General features: G+C 42.2%; 1 protein-coding gene across 1 annotated transcript in view; it reads left to right on the plus strand.

The window, feature by feature from the left end:
- Positions 1 to 23,031, plus strand: part of LOC140732660 (dynein axonemal heavy chain 6-like) — a 549,473-nt gene that overhangs the window by 256,269 nt on the left and 270,173 nt on the right. The window contains 5 exon segments of the mRNA XM_073055353.1: positions 6,434 to 6,565; positions 9,672 to 9,964; positions 11,457 to 11,658; positions 13,133 to 13,385; positions 14,975 to 15,086. Of these exon segments, the coding sequence (XP_072911454.1) occupies positions 6,434 to 6,565; positions 9,672 to 9,964; positions 11,457 to 11,658; positions 13,133 to 13,385; positions 14,975 to 15,086 (992 nt within the window).

Genomic DNA, 23,031 nt, shown 5'->3' on the forward strand with positions numbered 1-23,031 from the left:
TACAAATAGATTTCCTCCTTTCTTTAAGATAGTCTGAATTATGGAATCTTTGAGGTCACCAATCAGTTATATATAGATAACCATGTTATAGTGGATGACCAAATGTCATGGTTTCTTAATGGCAGCAGTTAATGGTTACTAATGAACTTAAGCATTTTTCTTAAAAGATTATGTTCATACATAACTGTCCTGCAGACTTCAACCCAAAGTGTGTGGGGTTGTTCAATTCAGACTGAGAAAGAATAGAAATTTCAATTTTAATGCTTGAGGAGAAGTCATGTTTAATTTAGAGCTCCAAGTGCACATCATTGAAGTTCATTAGTCAGGAATGAAAATAATCAAAATATCTAACAAAATGGTACCCACTGTAATTAGAAATCTGGGATTGATTGGCATCTCCTGAGAGCAAGGGGTTTAGATGGTGTGGAGTTTGTAAGGTGTGTTCAGGAAGGTTTCCTGACACAATATGTAGATAAGCCTAGAAAAGGAGAGGCTGTACTTGATCTGGTATTGGGAAATGAACCTGGTCAGGTGTCAGGTTTCTCAGTGAGAGAGCATTTTGGAGATAGTAATCACAATTCTATCTCCTTTAACATAGCATTGGAGAGGGATAGGAACAGACAAGTTAGGAAAGCGTTTAATTGCAGAAAGGGAAAATATGAAGTTATCAGGCAGGAACTGGGAAACATAAATTGGGAACAGATGTTCTCAGGGAAATGTATGGCAGAAATGTGGCAAATGTTCAGGGGATATTTGAGTGGAGTTCTGCATAGGTATGTTCCAATAAGACAGTGAAAGGATGGTAGGGTACAGGAACCATGGTGTACAAAGGCTGTTGAAAATCTAATCAAGAAGAAAAGAAAAGCTTACAAAAGGTTCAAAAAACTAGGTAATGATAGAAATCTAGAAGATTATAAGGCTAGTAAGGAGCTTAAGAATGTAAAAATACATAAATAAATTTTTATTAGTAAAAATACACAAAAATAATATCAATGCAAATATACAGATAATATACGTCGTCAATACTAAACCTAAAAGTGCGGGTATAATAATAATCAATAAGAAATAAGCTCTATCGTTGTCTAGGGGATAATGTATTGTCTGATAGAAATATAAAGTTCACTCAGTTCATGCAGGCTGCAGCCTTTGGGGACCACTGTGTTGCAATGGTGGGAGAGAGAGAGAGAGATTTGGAGAAAAACTTGCCGATTTTCCTTTTATGATTTCGATCCGTCGGAGTCTCGTTGGTGTGGCCGTTCACTTGTGGCCTCTCCTTTAGCTAAACTGTTCTTTCGTGGTGAGCCCGCCAACCCAGGCAAGGGAGGACGCACACAAGCCCCACCGGCGTTCGCTATAAAACGCTGTCACTGGATTTCCAGCGTTTCTCCTGGTGCATCTAAAGGGGTTGTTCCCCAGACCCTCTTTTATCCTTACTCACGGGGTCTCAGATGTCAATCAGGTTGGGATGATGCAATCCCTCAACCAGCCCACTCTGGTTGTCCCCTGAGGGGATTCAATGAATAGTACAGTACTCAATACACAATTCCGTCTCCAAGAGACAATGGCCATTATCAGTGGTTCCGTTTCACTGAGGCCAGGACACATTCCAAACCCTGTGTATTCTGGACGTCTCTCTCTCATTTCCTGGGTCTCAGACCCGAATTAATAGCGATCTTGCGATTCTCAGAAAGGAGGGGGCGACTTTGTACCCTTCGGCCCCTCAAAGTTGCGTTACATTCGTAACAGTAAGTTAATGGAAAAGATCTTAAGAGGCAGGATTTATAAACATTTGGAGAGGTTTAATATGATTAGGAATAGTCAGCATGGCTTTGTCAAGGACAGGTCGTGCCTTACGAGCCTGATTTAATTTTTTGAGGATGTGACTAAACACGTTGATGAAGATAGAGCAGTAGATGTAGTGTATATGGATTTCAGTAAGGCATTTGATAAGGTACCCCATGCAAAGCTTGACAAAGTAAGGAGGCATGGGATCCAAGGGGACCTTGCTTTGTAGATCCAGAATTGGCTTGCCCACAGAAGGCAAAGAGTGGTTGTAGATGGGTCATATTCTGCATGGAGGCCAGTGACCAGTAATGTGCCTCAGGGATCTGTTCTGGGAACTCTTCTCTTCATGATATTTATAAATGACCTCGATAAGGAAGTAGAGGGATGGGTTAGTAAATTTGCTGATGACACTAAGGTTGGGGGTGTTGTGTTTAGTGTGGAGGGCTGTCAGAGGTTACAGCAGGACATCAATAGAATGCAAAACTGGGCTGAGAAGTGGTAGATGGAGTTCAACCCAGATAAGTGTGAGGTGGTTCATTTTGGTAGGTCAAATATGATGGCAGAATATAGTATTAATGGTAAGACTCTTGGCAGTATGGAGAATCAGAGAGATCTTGGAGTCCGAGTCCATAGGACACTCAAAGCTGCTGTGCAGGTTGACTGTATGGTTTAGAAGGCATACAGTGCATTGGCCTTCGTCAATCGTGGCACTGAGTTTAAGAGCTGAGAGGTAATGTTGCAGCTATATTGGACCCTGGTCAGACCCCACTTGGAGTACTGTGCTCAGTTCTAGTCACCTCACTACAGGAAGGATGATGAAACTATAGAAAGGGTGCAGAAGAGATTTACAAGGATGTTGCCTGGATTGGAGAGCATGCCTTATGAGAATAGGTTGAGTGAACTCGGCCTTTTCTCCTTGAAGCGGAGGAGGATGAGAGGTGACCTGACAGAGGTGAATAAGATAATGAGACGCATTGACCCTGTGGATAGTCAGAGGCTTTTTCCCAGGGCTGAAATGGCTAACACGAGAGGGCACAGTTTTAAGGTGCTTGGAAGCAGGTATAGAGGAGATGTCAGGGGTAAGTTTTTTATACACACAGTGGTGAGTGCGTGGAATAGGCTGCCAGTGATGGTGGTGGAGGCGGATACGATAGGGTCTTTTAAGAGACTCCTGAATAGGTACATGATACATTAGAGAAATAGAGGGCTATGGGTAACCCCAGGTACTTTCTAAAGTACATGTTCAACACAGCATTGTGGGCCAAAGGGCCTGTATTGTGCTGTAGGTTTTCTTTGTTCTATGTTCTATATAATGAGAAGAAAGTTTTACTGCAGTTATCCTTAACTCTGGTTAGATTACATCTGGAGCACTCTGGGCACTATACTTCATTGAAGATATACTGGGTTTGGATGGAATATAGTGCTGATTCCATAGCAGGAAACACTTCTTGCAATTGCTGGCATAAAGTTGATACTCTTTTTCACCAAAAGTAAAACATGGGAGTGTAGGTTTTTGCAAAATAACTCCCAAACCTAAGATCAAAAGTATGCTAAAAATCCTTACGTAACAACATCATCACATCAGTCCAGCCTCTTAAAATGAAACCCCAACTCAATGTCGGTGGTTGTGAATTATGTACCTTTCTCCCAGTTACATTACCCTACACAGTTCCCATCAGAATTCACTAAAACCAGCATTGTGAGCTTGTTTGGACCTCAAATGAGCCGCCTGGCTTGGGTCCTGTGTTCAATGGGTGGAAGAACCACAGGCGCATCTGGCTCATCAAGAGATGCGTTGACACGCTCATGGCCATGTTGTGACACCAAGGGCATGGCCATGGAATACTCCAAATCTTGGTGGGCCGGTTTAAGGCAATCTACCAAAATATGTTCAGGCTTACCCAATTATCAACGATAAAAAGACCTTTCTCCCCATTCCAAAATGCAGAAAGGGTCATTGTAAATGGACATAAAGGGATGTTGGTGTGTGTCATGGTGGATGAAAACAGACGAGGCAGAATGTAGGTAACAGAAACCCAAGAGTGCTGAATGCTGTGATGGGAGGTAGGAATAGGTGAAAAGGAGTTGAGTTTACTGAGAAGGGTGGAACATTGTTGAGGGACCAACCAGGTGGTGTGGCGCCAGGAGTGAAATCACCTGGCACTCGGAATGGCTGCCCATATACCAACTCTGCTGCGAATGACTGCAGGTCCTCTTTTGGAGCAGTTCTGAGCCTCAGCAGGCCCCATGGGAGACGATCATGCTAACACCTATCAGTAAGCAAAGTCCTCAGAGCAGCCTTTAAGGAGCAGTGAATAAGTTCAGCAGCTCACAGAATGAAGTGGTGACAAAAATTTACCACACCTAAAAACTCCTGTTGGCTTTTTTGTAATGTGGAGTGGTAAGAAACCCATAATAGTAGCTACTTTTGATGGGATGGGTTTTGCACCTTCTGTGGAGATGTGATGGCTGAGAAAGTCAAAGGTTGACACCCTAAACTGCCATTTAGCAGGGTTACTAATCAACCCATGTTGGTTTAGGTGCTCGAAAAGTGTGCGGAGATGAGATACGTGTTTGGATTTGGATGCACTGGCAACAAGCATGTCATCCTGGTAATACAGAGTCCATCAGCTGTTGGAAAGTCTGTGCTGAAGTTTTTCAGTTCAAACAGCATGTGCAGAAACTCAAAAAGGCCAAACGGGATTATTAGAGTTGTGTTGAGGATGTCCTCCAAGCACGCAAGCACCTGATGGTACCCCCTAACTAGATCAAGTTTGGAACAAATTAACTTTTCAGCTAAACGTGTTGAAAAGTCTTGGATGTCTAAGACTGGGTAACGATTGAGGGTGGTGGCCTTGTTAAGGCACCAGTATTCACCACATGTCTGTAAAAGGTCAGTTTTCAGTGATTGGTATTTTTTGTGTTCAGGTGGGTGTTCAAGCAGACTTTCCATTCTCGCAGCTGTGGAATTGCTGACTGACGCGACTACGGAGTAAAGTTTGGTGCTGTTGGCGGTGATTTTTCGCAGAGCAAATTAGGCCTCGGCTTGTACAAACCAGGCAACGCCATTTTTCTCCCAAAGCTCCAGCAGCTTCAAACGACTGCATTGGCTGGCATGTTCAATAACTCTGGAATCATCCTCTCACGTTGGGATCACCAATGTAGGTTTTCACAAATAAAACAAAGTGAAGCATTTTATATTTAATGAAACCCATAACCAAAAGAGCTAAAAATCCTTATGTAACAACATCATAATGTCAGACCAGCCTCTTAAAGTGAAATCCCAACTCAATGTTGGTAGTTTTGAATTATGTACATTTCTCCCAATTATGTTACCCTACACAAGCATTATTCATAATTTTAAACCTTAGAACAGCAAAAAGCTTGATACTGTAAATTTGAAATAAAAAATCAGTAAACATCAATAACACTCAGCAGGCCAGGCAGCATCTGCCAAGAGAACAGAGTTAATGTTTCAGTTCAGAGATGAAGGGGCAGAATGCTTTTTGCATTTCTACTTTTACTTCAAATCTGAGATTAGTAGGTTTTGGATAACCAAGGATGTGAAAAGATACAAAGGTAAGATAGGTAAATGAAGTGGGTTATGTGGGTCCTTATAAAGCTATTGAAAAGTCATCTCGTGTGAAAAATGAACTCTTGACCTCACAATCTACCGCGTTATGACCTTGCGCCTCATTGTCTGTTTGCACTGCACTTACCCTGTAATTGTTGGTTATTGCTTTCCTTCGTACTACCTCAATGCACTAATGTGATGAAATGATCTGTATGCAAAATAAAGATTTTCACTGTACCTTGTACATGTAACAATAATAAACCAACAAACCTCAAAGGATAGGAAAACAGACTAAAAGAGCCAAATAGCCAATTCCTTTCCCTATGTTCCTGAATATCTTTTTCAATAACCTGTTATTCACCTTTTGTGCAACCATAAGATTAGAGGAACAGCACCTCATATTCTGCCTTTATGGAACCAACATCGATTTCTATAACTTCTGGCAATTATTTCCTTTTCTTCTTCCTTTTGTTTTCTCTTTCTCACCAGCCCCCATTAACCCTTCTCCTTCCCCTACCCAGCTCTCTCAATCTGACCATCACCCACGTGTTCCTCTTTCCGGATCTCCTCCTCATCGTTTTTTCCCTTTATTCTATGTTGCACTGCCTTCTCCTATTACATTTCATTTTCCTCATCCCTTTGTTACTTCCACCTATCACTTCCAAGCTTTTCCATTCTCCACTCCTTTCCTTGCATATTGGCATCCTTTCCCCCCACCTTTTTATACTATCTCTTTCTTTTTTGACCCAAAACATCAACTGTCCATTTCCTCCATAGACGCTGGCTAAATCACTGAGTTCCTCTGGTATTGTGTGTGTGTTACTCATGATTATCAGCATTTGCAGTCTTTCTTGTGTCTTGAATTGTTATATAAATATACATTCAATATTATAATGTGGATATATTTTGTACAATGTTTACTTGTGTTAAAGATATATTTAAATTTATTTCTGATAACTATTGAAACTAATTCTAGCTGCTTCCCTCTGCTCTTGGTTCTGGTTTCGATCCAAGGGAGAGCACTTAGCACCATGTTACACTGTCCCTACTGTTTTCTCTTTCCTCTGTCCACAGGTACGTCATGGCGTGATGCTGGTGGGCCCCACCTGTGGCGGTAAGACAGTAGCTAGGATGATTCTGCAGAAGGCCCTGGTCATCCTGCCAGGACTTGTTCCAGAGGCCATATCCGAGGCCAAATCACTCTCGGTCAGTGAATTTTTTATTCATTGCAAACATACTATGAAGGGCTGATCAGACTAAACCAAAATCATTATTGACTCTAATATCCTGACAATAAAAAGGCTTTGAACTTTAAGAAGCATAGAGTAATAGAAAGATATAACACAGAACTGGCCCTTCAGCCCACTCAGTCTATAATGACCATTACCACCAATTTGCTTTCTAACTTAATCTTGTTTTAATCTTCCCACATTCCCAACAACAATTTCTAACTCCCCCACTCCCCTTCAACCCAGATACTACCACTCACCTACACAAAGGCAATTTACTGTAGCCAATTAATCTACTGGCTGTCAAATCTTTGGGATGTGCAAGGAAACCAGAGTATCTGGAAGAAGCCCAGAGGTCATAGGGAGGAAACACAGAGCTCATAAACTGCACACAGACAACACTCAAAGTCAGGTTTGAACCCAGGTTTCTGGAGCTGTGATGCAAGGGCTTGAATAAGATCCCAAAGAGGTGAGATGTTGTACCTGCTGTGTGAAATTAGTTCACATCATTTTCCTGCTGTAGTGGTTGGGGCTCATGCCACCTAAATGTTTCCTTTGCAGTCCAGATCCAGACCAGGATTGGCAATGACTGGACACTCCTAGTTATTCCCAGTGGAGTCTCATTAAGGTGGGATGACACAATCCTGAACTCATTTATGTAGAAATCCCCAGAGAAATTGAGAAGATGATGTTGCCTGAGTGCTGGTCCACTCCTGAACTGATGATCACAGAAGTGTGATAACTTTCAGCAGTTCACTCCACAACACAGGCAGCAATGAGTATTACTGGTATCCTGTAACAATATGTTAATTATCATCACTGATTTGTTTACTTCCAAGCTGCTCATCATTGAGGGGCAACTGGGCCTCAGTCAGTTCAACTGAAACTCTGTCAAAGTGTTAGTGCTAAGAGACTGTCACATTGTGGGAGAGGCAGTACTGAGGGAACATCACACTGTGGGAGGGCAGTAACGAGGGAGTGTCATACTGTGAGAGTGGCAGTGCTGATTGAACTCTAATTGGAGAGAAAAATTCAAAAATCTGACGTGCAAAAGGACTTGGGAGTCCTCATAAAGGATTCCCTAGAAGTTTAATTTGCAGGTTGAGTTGGTGGTGAGGAAGACAAATGCAAAGTTAGCAATGCAAATACAGAGGAAGGATGCCACACTGAGGCTTTATAAGGCACTAGTGAGGCCTCACGGAGTATTATCAGCAGTTTTGGGCCTTTATTTAAGAATGTGCTGACATTGGAGAGGGTTCAAAGGACATTCACAAAAATGATTCTGAATGTAAGGCTTATTATATGAGGATCATCGGATGGCTCTGGGCCTGTACTCACTGGAATTCAGAAGAATGAGGGGGGATCTCTTTGAAATCCATCAAATGTTGAAAAGCTTCAATAGAGTGGACATGGAGAAGATGTTTCCTATGGTGGGGGAGTCTAAGACCAGAGGACACAGCCTCAGAAGGATGCCCATTTAGAATGGAGATGAGGAAGAATTTCTTTAGCCAGAGAATGGTGAATCTCTGGAATTCATTGTCACAGGTGGGTGTGGAGGCCAAGACATTGAATATATTAAAGGCAGAGGTTGATAGATTCTTGATTAATCAGGGCATGAAGGGATATGAGGAGAAGGCTGGAGACTGGGACTGAGAGGGAAATGGATCAGCCATGATGAAATGGTGGAGCAGACTTGATGGGCCAAATGCCTAATACTGCCCCTGTATCTTACGGTCTAAATGTATATTGTTGGATGTACTGAGGGAGGGTTGCACTGTGCAAGGAACAACGCTGAAGGATGTAGCTCTACAGAGGAACAACACTGAGAGTGTGGTGCAGTGCTGTGCAATCAGTATTGTAGGAGTGGGTCACTGACAGAGGGCTTTTATCAGGTTAGCTTTGCATGGTTTGAAGGCTCACACTTAGGAGAACTTAAGGAAAAGCAGTGAAAATGGGGGACTTACAGTTCTGAACAAGTTTTGTTTTGAGAGAGGTACTGAGTGAGTGTTGCATACTTTTTCTTGCCCATGTGAGTTTCCTTATTTTAGGTTCTGGGAGTCAGATTTTTAATTCCTGGAAACTCTGGAGCAATTCCTAACCAATTAGCAACCAAAGATCCAAACCGTCCTGAACATTTAACCCATCATTGTTGCTGCATCATAAAGTGTCAACATGATGTACTGTAACAGCTCATCAAGGCATTTTGATAGTACTTTCCAAACAAACTACTCTGGCACCTAAAACAAGAAAGTGCTAAGAAAAACCATCTCTGGGTGTTCCTACATGCCACAGACCACATTGGTTTAGAAATATAATACCCACCTCCATTTTCATTTATCTAAATCCTGAATACTTTACCCAGCAACACTTGGTCTACCTTTCCTGTGTCAGCTTCTGATCGGCCACACTTGGAATATTGAACTTTTAATAGGCCTCATTTGAAATATAGCAAGGATGTGAAGGCTTTGGAGAGGGTTCAGAAGATGGTTATCAGGATGCTACCTGGATTAGAAAATACTACAAATGTAGTTATAAGGGGAGGTTGAACAAATTTGGGCTGTTTTCTCTGGAGTCTCAGAAGCTGAGAGGAGATCTCATAGAAGTTTATAAAATTGTGAGAGGCATAAATAGAATCTGTCTGGTTATAGGCTGGTCAGTGCTTTTACCAGGGTAGAAATATTGAATAATAGAGGGCTTAATTTTAAGGTGAAAGGAGAAAAGTTCAAGGGCATCTGCAGGGCAAGCTTTTACACCGAGTGTGGTGGTTGCCTGGAGCATGCTTCTAGGGAAAGGTGTGGAAGCAGATATCACAGTGCATCAAAGAAGCTCTTGTTTAGAGACATAACTATGCAGGGAATGGAGACCCATGGATCATATGCAGGAAGAAAGGATTAGATTCATTTGGCTCCATGCTCAGCATAGACACAGGCCAGTTCCGGCGCTGAACTCTGTTATATATTCTAAAATCCCACATATGAATGGCAAAAAATCTCACATGGAAAGCTTCACTCTAAATTCCAGAGATGAGGGACAATTTCTAACCTCTCAAACTGTTTCCAAGATTTTCTCTGTACCTTCCACAGAGTTCCATTGGTAAGAAAGGCAAGGTGGAGATATTCACTGTGAATCCCAAGTCCATTAGCCTTAGAGAGCTCTATGGGTATCTGAACCCACGTACAATGACCTGGACTGATGGTCTATTAGCACAGGCAATGCGGAAGTTTGCCAAAGACCTTCACAAAGATCATGGCCGTGAGCCTGAGATGAAGCTGATTTCTTCTTCGTTCAGCAATGTAGAGAGGAGTTGGACTGAGCTCCAAGATCACAAGAGTCAGGAAAGAGAAGGTAGGTGCACCTGAGCAAAGAGGTTGCTAAAGTGTAACTAATCCACATTTACTCACCATTTTCTGTGTCACCTTTTCAAAGAACTTAATCAAATTTGGGAGTTTCCAAAGACATGCTGACCATCCTCAGTCAGTCCTTACCTTTCCAAATGCACATGGATCTTGCCACTCAGAATTCCCTGCAGTAACTTCCCCAGCTCTGTTGGCTAGGCTCATTGGAGACATTCAGACACACTTACAAACATAAATAACTATTAAGAATCTTTCAGAACTTTTATTGGAAATGTAGAAAAAAATCCCATAACTCTCAAAAGCATTTAAATCCCTCAAATTTTAATAAACAAAATCAGGCATTCCCATTGAAATTATGGAGGAACTGTCTCTGCCTGGCTCAAGAATTCATCCTGAGTGGAAGAGGTAGCCTGACCTCAGGTTCCCCTACTGCATGAGATGAGGTACTCAAGGCAAATGAAAATCAAAATATTGCAGATGTTGGAAATCTGACATTAAAACATAAACTGCTGGAACTACCTAGCAAGTCAGGCAGTGCCTGTGGGAGGAGAAACAGAAATAATGTCGCAGGTCTGTGACCCATCATCAGAACTGTTCTAGCAAAGCTCATCATTATGAACCTCGACCATCTGGGGCATGCCCTCTTCTAGATGCCATCAATCAGGAGGTACAGAAGCCCAAACAACCTCTTCCCCACTGTTACATGGTTCTTAAGCCGACCTAAAAAAATCCTAATTCTACATTTTTGTATACTTCCCTCAGCTTGTACTAATGCATTTTATCATTTGCTTATTTTGTCATGTAAGTTATGTATAATTTATGTTAATTTCAGTTTATTTAATTAATGTTTCTCATATTTGTAAGTTACTGTGCTGCTGCAAATGAAATGGATTTTCAGGCTTTTATACTCTGGGGTCTGTATGCCCATGACAATAAACTTGAATTTAAAGGTTCTCAGACCTGAAATGTGAATGCTGTTTTCTCAGAAGCTGCTTGACCTGAGGAGCTGCATGCTCCCAGCATTTTTTATGTTCATCTCATAATGATGACCAGCAAGCTGCTGGATTGTGAAATCATTGTGACAAAGGGTCATCTGCAGGTGCTTTCTGACCTACCGGGTCTTTCTACTTTCATCTGAGTGGTTTGCTGGACCATTCCAGAAGGCACATAATGTAAATTTGGTGTCTGATTTGGTGGTAAGGATGAATGATTTAATCTCTTGAGGGACATGATTGAACCATAAAAATTTGGTCTTGTCAGGTTCAAGCAGATTCTGAGAAATGAATGTTAAAAATGGGCTGAATAAGAAATAGAAGCAGAATTTGGTTATTCAGCCTTTCATGCCTGTTGTTTCATCAGTAAGGTCATGGCTCATCTTTCACCCTTTGCCACTTCATTACAATAACATCATGTCCCCTGATTCCCCCAACATCTAAAAATCTATAAATTTCTGCAAGCTTTTCTAAAATCTGCCCCTTTCTGCACTACTCCAGATATGACACTGATGAGCAGTTGGAGGTGGATAATCATGGATGGCCCTGTGGACACAGTCTGGATCGAAAACCTCAACACGGTGCTGGATGATACAAAAACCCTGTGCCTATCTAATGGGGAACGCATCAGTTTTCCGCCTGGCATGAGGCTCCTGTTTGAGGTGGACAGCCTTTCCCAAGCCAGCCCTGCCACTATCAGCAGGTGTGCCATGGTCTATATGGTAAGATATCATCTGCATTAGTATGATAATGCAGATTATCAGAAACAGCAAAATGCATGTACTTGTGAACATTTGAGAGATTTAATTATTTGTGGAGAATTAAGTCTACTGTGGAGTTAAGCCTACTGCTTCAATTACTTAAGATGAAATGTCAAATTGTGCTGTGGATATTGTTCTCTGCAACAGGATTTAAATGGGTTTGAGTGTTTGGTGAAAGCCTGGAGTTTATTGTCAGGAAGTGTTGGATCCTGCACTTCGATAAGAGGGATCTAAAGGTGGATTATAATTTAAATAGATACTATGAGTAAACAGGCATTAGAGCGCATGAATTGCAAAAAGATAACAAACTGGTGCAGCAAATAGATGATTTGGTGTTGGTATTGGTTTATCATTGCCATATGTACCGAGGTACAGTGAAAGGCTTTTGCCTACTTACATTAAAGCAGATCACTCCATACATAAGTACATCAAGGTCATAAAAGAAATACAGAATGCAGAATATAATGCTGTAGTTACGTAGAAAGTGCAGTGCAGGTAATCATATAAAGTGCAAAGGCCTTGATAAGGTAGACTATCATGAGTTCATCTTTAGAATGTGATAGATCCATCTGATAATCTGATAACAATCTGATATTTTAGCTGTCCTTGAGTCTGATAGTATATCCTTACACAAGAGGAGAGAAGAGAGAATGACTAGGGTAGGAGCAGCTCTTGATTATGTTGGCTGCATTTCCAAAGCAGCGGAAGTGTAAACAGAGTCAATGGAGATGAGGTGGTTTGTGTGACGGAGTAGGCATGTTCACAACTCTCTGCAATCTCTTGTAGCGTTAGGCAGAACAGTTGCCATACCAAGTTTGAATGCATCTGGTTAAGATGCTTTCTATAATGCATCTGTAAAAATTGGTCATCAGGGACACACCGATTTCCTTCACCTTCTAAGCAAATAGAAGTGTTGGTGTACTTTTTTGGCCAGCGTGACAATGTGACTGGTTCAGGAGAAATTACTGATGATATTTATACACAGGAACTTGAAGCTTTCAACCATCTCCACTTCAGCACCACTGACACAGTGGCATATTGGCCCATATGGCAAAAAGAGTACAATTTGGAAATTCAGAAATTTTGTTACAATTGCAGTGTGTTGGCAAACTGTACAGTGTACAGTGCACAATTCAGGTTCACTTCCATAAGTAAGCAGTCAAAGGGAGATTTACCAGACTAGTTCCTGGGATGAGAAAATTTCCCTGTGAGAACTGTACAAGGTTCCATTCTGATGAAGCTGCAACACAGATTACAAATACATGTGCCAAGCAGGGAAAACTGTATATGGGTGAATCCCAAATTGTTATCTGTGTACCATTACCAGAAATACAGTCAGCTAATAAGAAGGAAGAATTCTGTTTGAGAATTACTTTGCTATGGCCTTGTACTTAATGCCATTATTAAGAGTGGCTCTCTGTGATTTTCACAACAGGACCCAGTTGATCTTGGCTGGCAACCTTACATGAGGACCTGGTTGGCCAAGCTCCCGAAGCAGCTGCCTCAGGGTGGCAGAGAGTGCCTACAGACCCTCTTTGACAAAAGCATGTCAGCAGGGCTGCGCTTTGTGAGGAAGTGGCAGCAACTGTGTCAGTTCAATGTGCCAGAGCTGGGCATCGTGATGACTCTTTGCCGCATTCTCCAAGCTCTTTTGGACTTCCTGAGCAGGAATGGTGGTTTTGGAGCAGGTTGGTAATCCTCCTCATTGTGATTGCGACTATTGAGGGAGCAGTTTTACACCAGTAGAAAAGCCTCAGTGTAGATGTGCAATCCAGGCAGGAGGATGGATTTACCAGGCTGTCAATAATGAACATGGACCCTCAGTGCTAAGATGTGGAGCTTCAGGGCCACACCTTCACAGACACTGAGTTGTGTGCTGTCACCGGGGTCTGGCAGGCCCCACTTCTCAGCACTGAGCTCCACCCAACCCAATCAATGCCAACTCTCATGGAGAGTCTCTCCACATTGAATTGTGGGCAGATCATTAGCTCAGAGACTGGGATTCACACCTGGTTCCTAAACAGTAGTAAAGAAGGCAGGAGTTCACGATAGGTTCAAAAACGGCAGTGGGAGTGCAGGTGCACATGCAATGTAATGCTCTACAGACTTGAGTTTAAAATTCAGAAAGCCCTGTTGCATCTGTATAACATTTTGGTTAGGCCACATTTGAGTATTGTTTGAGGTTCTGGTTACTACAGTACAGGAAGTGTATGGAAATTGTTGGCGGGGGGGGAGTAGTGCTCAGAAAGCTTAAAGGGGGTGTGAAGATACATTTTATTTTACACAGAGGGTGGTAGGTGTCTGGTTTGTGCTCTCGGGAATGGTAGTGGAAGCAGATATGATAGTGATGTTTAAGAGGTGTTTAGACATGTGCGTGAATAAACAGGGAATTCTGTGATATGGACCATATGCAGGCAGATGTGATTAGTTAGATTAGCATCAAGGTCAGCACAGTCATGGTGTGCCGAAAGACCTGTTCCTGTGCTGTATGCTCTATATTCTATAACTCCTTTTAGCACCAAGTCCTGGGAATGCATCCTGAACACTAAGTACACATACTCTGCCTCTTTTGTCAGCTATGGACGACCAGAAATTATCTTCACTCTGAGTCAGAAGGTTTTGACTTCAAACACCACTCCAAGCGCATAACCCAAGCTGATGCTCCAATGTAATCCTGCACTACCACAATAATCCCTTTTGCATCACTGTGACGAAAAGCAGGGGAGTTCTCTCCAGGGTCCTGGCCATTATTTATCCCACAGTCAACATCACAAGATGAAGAAACTGCTGAGCATATGTTTCTTGTTTTATTTAAACTGCAATGTAAGCTGCACTTCAAAAATGTTGAAGTAGCTGTAAAATAGTTCTACTACAACCTTTCAAATGTGAAGTCGTATTCATAGTTGCATATAAAACTCAGCTAAGTCCTGAGATTGTACTCAAACAATAGTGGCAGACCATAACAGTGATTTAAAGAGGGAGTAATGCAGAGGCCTCTTTGATATAGTGGGACCACATCCATATCAACTCATGACTGCTCAAAACAGAGAGAAGGAGTGTCCAACATCTCACTGAGACCATTGAGTCTGTTTGTTGGGAACTTGCTGAAGCCCAGCAAAATATTGGAAGAATGCACTGTATCTAAAACTAACACTCACCCACCCCAGTAAGCATTCCCAATCCCTGTGGACTGGTCTCTAGATCTCCCATTAATCTCCTCAGCTATCTCAGAATTTGCAGGAGTGAAATAAGATACTGAACATCTTTCTTTCATCAGGTGTTTCTGCTAGCTCTAGTGAAGAAGTCAGTGACCCCAAAGGGCTCTCCATGATGGTAACCCCTGAGGAAAGTCCAGGTGGACAAGACAATCAGGCCAGCTCTGGATCCAGGTGAGGTTTAACACAGTCCTGGCTTGTCCATCTGATGCAACACCAATCACATGGAGTTGTGTGCGAGTTCCTGTTGTGCAGTGGGTTATTGTCAGACCAAGTCTTAGTAAGTCAGAAGTGGAAGCAAGAGTAAGGTATTCAGCCTCTCATGCTTGCTTTGATATTCAGTAAGATCATGGCTGATCTATTATCTCAGTGGATAATTTGCTTACCTATTATGACATTGAAGAAACATTCAGCCCATTGAATGCATGTCATTACCCAGCAGAGTGTACCCATTGGTTTCATCATCCCCATTCTCATTTCCTCTGAGCCCTTCATCTCATTCAGTCTCACATATCTATGAATTTCCCTTTGATGTTTCTGCCATTTATCTACATTAGGAGTGAATTACTGCAGCCTTTTAACTTACCAGCACATCCTTGGGAGCTGCAAGGAAACCAGGGGAATCTCATGTGGTTGTGGGGCAAATGTTCCAACTCCGCATGGTCAGAACTGGAGGTCAGGATCAAACTAAGGCTGATGGAGAGCTGTGACCACAGCAGCACAACCTGCTGACCCGCCATGATGTTTCCCTGCACCAACCTCATTCCCCAATATATACAAATCTATTTGTTTCACTGCCTTTACACTTGATTACTCTGCATCAACTCTCAGTGACTACATTGCTGTACATGTGTAACTCCGAAAACACTAGCTGGTCTCTGATTTGCTTTACATCATGATTCAGACGGCCACTAACAGTCTAATATGACAATATGAGGACATTTGAAAGGAGAGTGAGAAGTCAACCACGTTAAGGGACTGGAGAAGCCTAAACTCCACACCATAGTTCAGGATCAAACCTGATCCCTGGTGCTGCCTCAGGAAAGCTGCCAACATAACCAATGACCACTCATTCTATGTTCACCTCTTTTCCATTGGGGATAAGCTTGCGAACACATGCCACCAGACTCAATAGCAGCCTCCATCACAGTATTGTTAGACTCTTAGATGGATCTCTTGTACAATAAAGATGAATTCTTGTTCTCCCAATCTACCTTATTTTGGCCCTTATACCTTAGCTGTGGATTTGTACTGCTGCCCTTTCTCTCTATTGGTAACACACCACCCAGTGGCCACTTTGTTAGGTACTTCCTGTTCGCACTGAGTGTACGTCTGTGGTCTTCTGCTGCTGTAGCCCATCCACTATGAAGTTTAACATGCTTTGCATTCAGAAATGTTCTTCTGCACAGCACTGTTGTAACACATGGCTATTTAAGTTACTGTCACCTTCCTGTCAGCTTGAAACAAACTGGCCATTCTCCTCTGATCTCTCTCATTAACAAGGCATTTTCACTTGTAGAACTGCCACTCATTGGATGTGTTTTTTGCACCACTCTCTGTAAACCCTAGAGACCTTTGTGTATGAAAATCCCAGGAGATCAGTAGTTTCTGAGATACTCAAACCACCCCATCTGGCATCAACAATCACTCCACTTGGATCGTATTTCTTCCGCATTCTGATGTTTGTTCTAAACAACAACTGAGCCTCTTGATTATGTTTTTATACACTGAGTTGCCACCACATGATTGGCTAATTAGATATTTACATTAACGAGCAGATGCACAGATGTACCTTAAAAAAAAGTAGCTACTGAGTGTATAGTTTGCATTTTGATGTTTAGGCAACCCCTCTATTTGCCTAGCCACTGTAGTCCAGATCTCGCTTCTTCATTATCAACCAGCCTGCCAGTTTTTGTATCATTGGCATTCTTCTTAACTGTGTCTTTTACATCTGGCCAAATCATTTATGAAAAACAAGGGGTTTAGTACTCAATTTAAATTCTCTGAGCTAGCTAGTTTATCTGACCCATGTGAGGTAAACTGTTCAGTAAATGAAATGATTGATTCTTTCAACAGTAACTTGACAAATTCATTAAACACAGTGGCCCCACTTTGGGTTAAAAACCACTTAGTAACTCAAGAAATCATGCAAAGTAGCTGTGAAAACTGGAGGAAAATGGGCTAGAAGTCCACTGTCATATTTTCAAGAAAAAACTAGCCTCCATTAACACTGCTATAGACTCTGCAAGAAAAGCCTGTTTTCCGGCAGTATAGCGACGATTCAAGAAAATTGTTCTCAACTATAAACTGGCTGATGAATCCTACTGCAACATATAACGTCCTCGGTGAAACTTCTGCCATAAAATGTAAGGAATTCTCAACAATTTTATAAACAAAATTGCTTCCATTAGGAAGAATATTGCTGCAGATGCTGGTAACTTCTATAGCCAGCCTTGTAAAAGTGATGGCAACCGTGTCAAAATTTACAAATATTTCCAATTCTGAACTCTATAAGATTGTTACAAAGAGTAAAATGTTTACTTGCTGTCCAAACCCTGTCCCTATGCCACTTTTAGAGGACATTTTTTAAACATTAGTATTTTTAATTCTGTTAAGAAAATTACTAACATGGCTCTTGAAAGTGGAGTTTTTCCAGATGCCTTCAAAATTGAGGCTGTCAAACCCCTATTTAAAAAGCCAAACTTTGATAGTGAGGTACTAGCTAACTACAGGCTGATAATCAAATCTTCCCCTCCTGAGCAAGATACTTGAGAAAGTCATTTTCAACCAACTCAGCAACTTTCTGAACGAGAATAATATTCTAGAGAAGTTCAATTGGGTTTTAGAGCAAACCACCCTTATCAAAATTGTCAGTGACTTTAGGCTCAGCACTGATGCTAACAGAGTCTCAGTTCAAATTCTTAAAGATCTAGGTGATGCCTTCAACACAGTTGACCATTCTCCTAGATCACCTTGGGAACTAGGTTGGCCTTTCTGTTGTGCCCGTAATTGCTTTCACTCATATATCTTAGAGAGAAATTTTTTTGTCTATCTTGGAGGTCAATTTTCTAAGAGATATGATGTAGCTTTTAGTGTTTCTCCTTTCTGTACCTCTCCCTGCAACTGGATCCCCAACGTCCTAACTGGAAGACCACAATCGGTGCAGATTGGTAATAATACCTCCTCACCGACAATCAACACTGGCGAACCTCAGTGGTGTGTGCTTAGACCACTGCTCTACTCTCTCTATACCCATAATTGTGTGGCTAGGCATAGCTCAAATGCCATGATAAATCTCAGATGGAGACAAGAGTGTGTACAGGAGCAAGATACACCAGCTAGTTGAGTGGTGTCACAGCAATAACCTTGCACTCAACCAAATGTAAGACCTTGTAAGACCAAAGAGCTGATTGTGGATTTCAGAAAGGGTATGATGAGGGAACATGAACTAATCCTCATAGAGGGATCAGAAGTGGAGAGAGTTAGCAATTTCAAATTCTTGGGTGTCAAGATCTCTGAGGATTTAACCTGGTTCCAACATATCAATGCAGCTATAAAGAAGGCAAGACAGCAGCTATATTTCATTAGGAGTTTGAGGAGATTAGGACTCACCTAAAATACTTGAAAACTTCTACAGATGTACCATGGAGAGCATTCTAGTATGGGGGAGGGAAGCTACTGTACAGGATCGAAAGAAGCTACAGAAAGTTGTAAAATTAGTCAGCTCCATCTTGAGTATCAGCTTCCTTAGTATCCAAGGCATCTTCAAGGAGCAGTGTCTCAGAAAGGCTGTGTCCATTATCAAGGACCCCCATCACCCAGGAAATGCCTTTTTCTCATTGTTACCATCAGGAAATAGACAATAGACAGTAGGTGCAGGAGTAGGCCATTCAGCCCTTCTAGCCAGCACCGCCATTCACTGTGATCATGGCTGATCATACACAATCAGTACCCCATTCCTGCCCTCTCCCCATATCCCTTGACTCCGCTATCTATAAGAGTTCTATCTAACTCTCTCTTGAATGCATCCAGAGACTTGACCTCCACTGCCTTCTGGGGCAGAGCATTCCACATATCCACCACTCTCTGGGTGAAAAAGTTTTTCCGCATCTCTGTTCTAAATGGCCTACCCCTTATTCTTAAACTGTGGCCTCTAGTTCTGGACTCACCCATCAGCGGGAACATGCTTCCTGCCTCCAGTGTGTCCAATCCCTTAATAATCTTATATGTTTCAATTAGATCCCCTCTCATCCTTCTAATTTCCAGTGTATGCAAGCCCAGTCACTCCAATCTTTCAACATATGACAGTCCCGCCATTCCGGGAAATAACCTTGTGAACCTACACTGCACTCCCTCAATAGCAAGAATGTCCTTCCTCAAATTTGGAGACCAAAACTGCACACAATACTCCAGGTGGGGTCTCACCAGGGCCCTGTATAGCTGCAGAAGGACCTCTTTACTCTTATACTCAATTCCACTTGTTATAAAAGCCAACATGCCATTAGCTTTCTTCACTGCCTGCTGTACCTACATGCTTACTTTCATTGACTGATCTCGTTGTACTTCCCCTTTTCCTAACTTGACTCCATTTAGATAGTAATCTGCCTTCCTGTTCTTGCCACCAAAGTGGATAACCTCACATTTATCCACATTAAACTGCATCTGCCATACATTTACCCACTCACCCAACCTGTCCAAGTCACCATGCATTCTCATAACATCCTCCTGACATTTCACACTGCCACCCAGCTTTGTGTCATCGGCAAATTTGCTAATGTTACTTTTAATCCCTTCATCTAAATCATTAATGTATGTTGTAAACAGCTGCAGTCCCAGCACCGAACCTTGCGATACCCCACTGGTCACAGCCTGCCATTCCGAAAGGGACCCGTTAATCACTACTCTTTGATTCCTGTCAGCCAGCCAATTTTCAATCCATGTCAGTACTCTGCCCCCAATACCATGTGCCCTAATTTTGCCCACTAATCTCCTATGTGGGATTTTATCAAAAGCTTTCTGGAAGTCCAGGTACACTACATCCACTGGCTCTCCCTTGTCCATTTTCATAGTTACTTCCTCAAAAAACTCTAGAAGATTAGTCAAGCATGATTTTCCCTTCATAAATCCATGCTGACTCAGACTGATCCTTCTACTGCTATCCAAATGTGTCATAATTTCCTCTTTTATAATTGACTCCAGCATCTTTCCCACCACTGACGTCAGGCAAACCGGTCTATAATTCCCTGTTTTCTCTCTCCCTCCGTTCTTGAAAAGTGGGACAACATTAGCCACCCTCCAATCAGCAGGAACTGTTCCTGATTCTATAGAACATTGGAAAATGATTACCAATGTGTCCACGATTTCTAGAGCCACCTCTTTAAGTACCCTGGGATGCAGGCCATCAGGTCCCGGGGACTTATCAGCCTTCAGACTCAACAGTCTATCCAACACTGTTTCTTGCCTAATATAAATTTCCTTCAGTTCATCCTTTACCCTAGTTCCTTTGGCCACTATTACATCTGGGAGATAGTTTGTGTCTTCCCTAGTGAAGACAGATCCAAAGTACCTGTTCGACTCATCTGCCATTTCCTTGTTCCCCATAATAAATTCACCCGTTTCTGTCTTCAATGGCCCAATTTTGGTCTTAACTCTTTTTTTGTTATTCATATACCTAAAGAAGCTTTTACTATCCTCCTTTATATTCTTGGCTAATTTACCTTCGTACCTCATTTTTTCTTGGCGTATTGCCTTTTTTATTATCTTCTGTTGCTCTTTAAAAGCTTCCCAGTCCTCTGGTTTCCCGCTCAACTTTGCTATGTTATACTTCTTCTCTTTTATTTTTATACTGCCCTTTACTTCCCTCGTCAGCCACGGCCGTCCCTTACTCCCCTTAGGATCTTTCTTCCTCTTTGGAATGAACCGATCCTGCACCTTCTGCATTATTCCCAGAAATACCTGCCATTTTTGTTCCACTGTCTTCCCTGCTAGGGTATTGTTCCATTGAACTTTGGCCAGCTCCTCCCTCATAGCTCCATAGTTCCCTTTGTTCAACTGTAATACTGACACATCCGATTTTCCCTTCTCCTTCTCAAATTGTAGGCTAAAACATAATATATCATGGTCACTACCTCCTAATGGTTCCTTTACCTCAAGGTCCCTGATCAAATCCGGTTCATTGCACAACACTAAATCTAGAATTGCCTTCTCACTGGTAGGCTCCAGTACAAGCTGTTCTAAGAATCCATCTTGGAGGCACTCCACAAACTCCCTTTCTTGGGGTCCAGTACCATTCTGATTCTCCCAGTATACCTGCATGTTGAAATCCCCCATGACAACTGTATCATTACCTTTGCAAAATGCCAATTTTAACTCTTCATTCAACTTACACCCTACATCCAGACTGCCATTTGGTGGCCTGTAGATAACTCCCATTAGGGTCTTTCTACCCTTAGAATTTCTCAGTTCTATCCATACTGACTCTACATCCCCAGATTCTATGTCCCCCCTCGCAAGGGACTGAATATCATTCCTCACCAACAGAGCCACCCCACCCCCTCTGCCGTCAGTCTGTCCTTTCAATAAGATGTATATCCCTGAATATTCATTTCCCAGGCCCTGTCCGCTTGAAGCCATGTCTCAGTTATTCCCACAGCATCGTACTTGCCAATTTCCAACTGAGCCTCAAGCTTTATTCCTTATACTTCGTACATTCATATATAATACTTTTAATTCGGTACTCCCCTCTCCTTTCATATCAATTCCTATTTCACTTGGCCATACTGTATGATCTCTTCTTGAGCTTTCTACTCCATTGATTCTGTTGTCCTTTTTAACTTTTCTTATTTTCACTTTCCCTTTAACTCCATCCTTATATTTCCAGTTCATCCCCTCCCCCCCCACTACTTAGTTTAAACATATCCTTGTTGCAGTGGCAAACCTGTCTTCCAGAATGCTGGTCCCCCGCCTATTATGGTGCAACCCGTTCCTTTTGTACAATTCATCCCTACCCCAAAAACAGATCCCAGTGGTCCAAGAATGTAAATTCTTGCTTCCTGCACCAGTTCCTCAGCCACACATTCAGATCCATTATCTCCCTGTTCCTGCCCTCTCCAGCACGAGGAACTGGAAGCAAACCAGAGATAACCACCCTGGAAGTCCTGCTTTTCAGCCTTCTTCTGAGTTCTCTGAAGTCCCGCTGCAGAATGTCCTTCCTCTTCTTCCCGATGTCATTTGTGCCGACATGCACTACCACTTCCAGCTGTTCACCTTCACCCTTGAGGATTCCCTGCAATCGGTCCGTGATGTCCTGGATCCTAGCACCGGGAGGCAACACACCATCCTTAAATCTCGCCTGTTGCCGCAGAAACCCCTTTCCGTGCCTCTTACTATGGAGTCCCCTACTACCACGGCTCTTCCTGATGTCTGACTCCTCGGCTCTGCTTCTGCACCAATTTTCACCAAAAGTGGTACAGAAGCCTAAAGGCACACACTTGGCAATTCATCAACAGCTTCTTCCTCTCTGCCATTCAGTGGAACTGAAATACTTCTGGTGGTCCCAAAGCCAAAAGAGATAAACTTCTTCTTAAACTTGGGTTGGCTCCACTTGAAAAATCAGAGGAAACAAACCCGAGTGTTATCCTTGACTCAGATTTGAATTTTAAATTCCACATAAAGAAATGACCAGAGTAGTATTTCTACACTTAAATACTGTAAAGGTATGTCCATTTATGTCACATAACGACATGGTGGTTGTCCATTGTGTCAGACGATGACAGGAAACCTGTGTAGGAGAGTTTTTAAAGTGGAAAAACCCTTGCACTAAAGTAGATCCATTCTCACGACCACAGAAGTCCAGGTCCAGTGGTACAAACAAGCGTCTGCTGAAAAACTAAATTTTGTCTTTATACCAAATAGACTAAATTACTGCAATGCACTTTTTATTGGCCTTCCAATGCAATCTATTGACGAACTTCGACTCATTCAGAATGCCATTACTAGAATCCAGATGAAGGAACGTATCACTACCATATTAGCTACTTTGCATTGGTTTCAATTATCTTTTAGAATTTATTTTAAAGTTCTCTTACTTGTTTTTAAAGTGCTAAATGGTCTGGGTACT

This window comes from Hemitrygon akajei, chromosome 9 (assembly GCF_048418815.1).
Source record: "Hemitrygon akajei chromosome 9, sHemAka1.3, whole genome shotgun sequence".
In the NCBI taxonomy this organism is placed as follows: Eukaryota; Metazoa; Chordata; class Chondrichthyes; order Myliobatiformes; family Dasyatidae; genus Hemitrygon; species Hemitrygon akajei.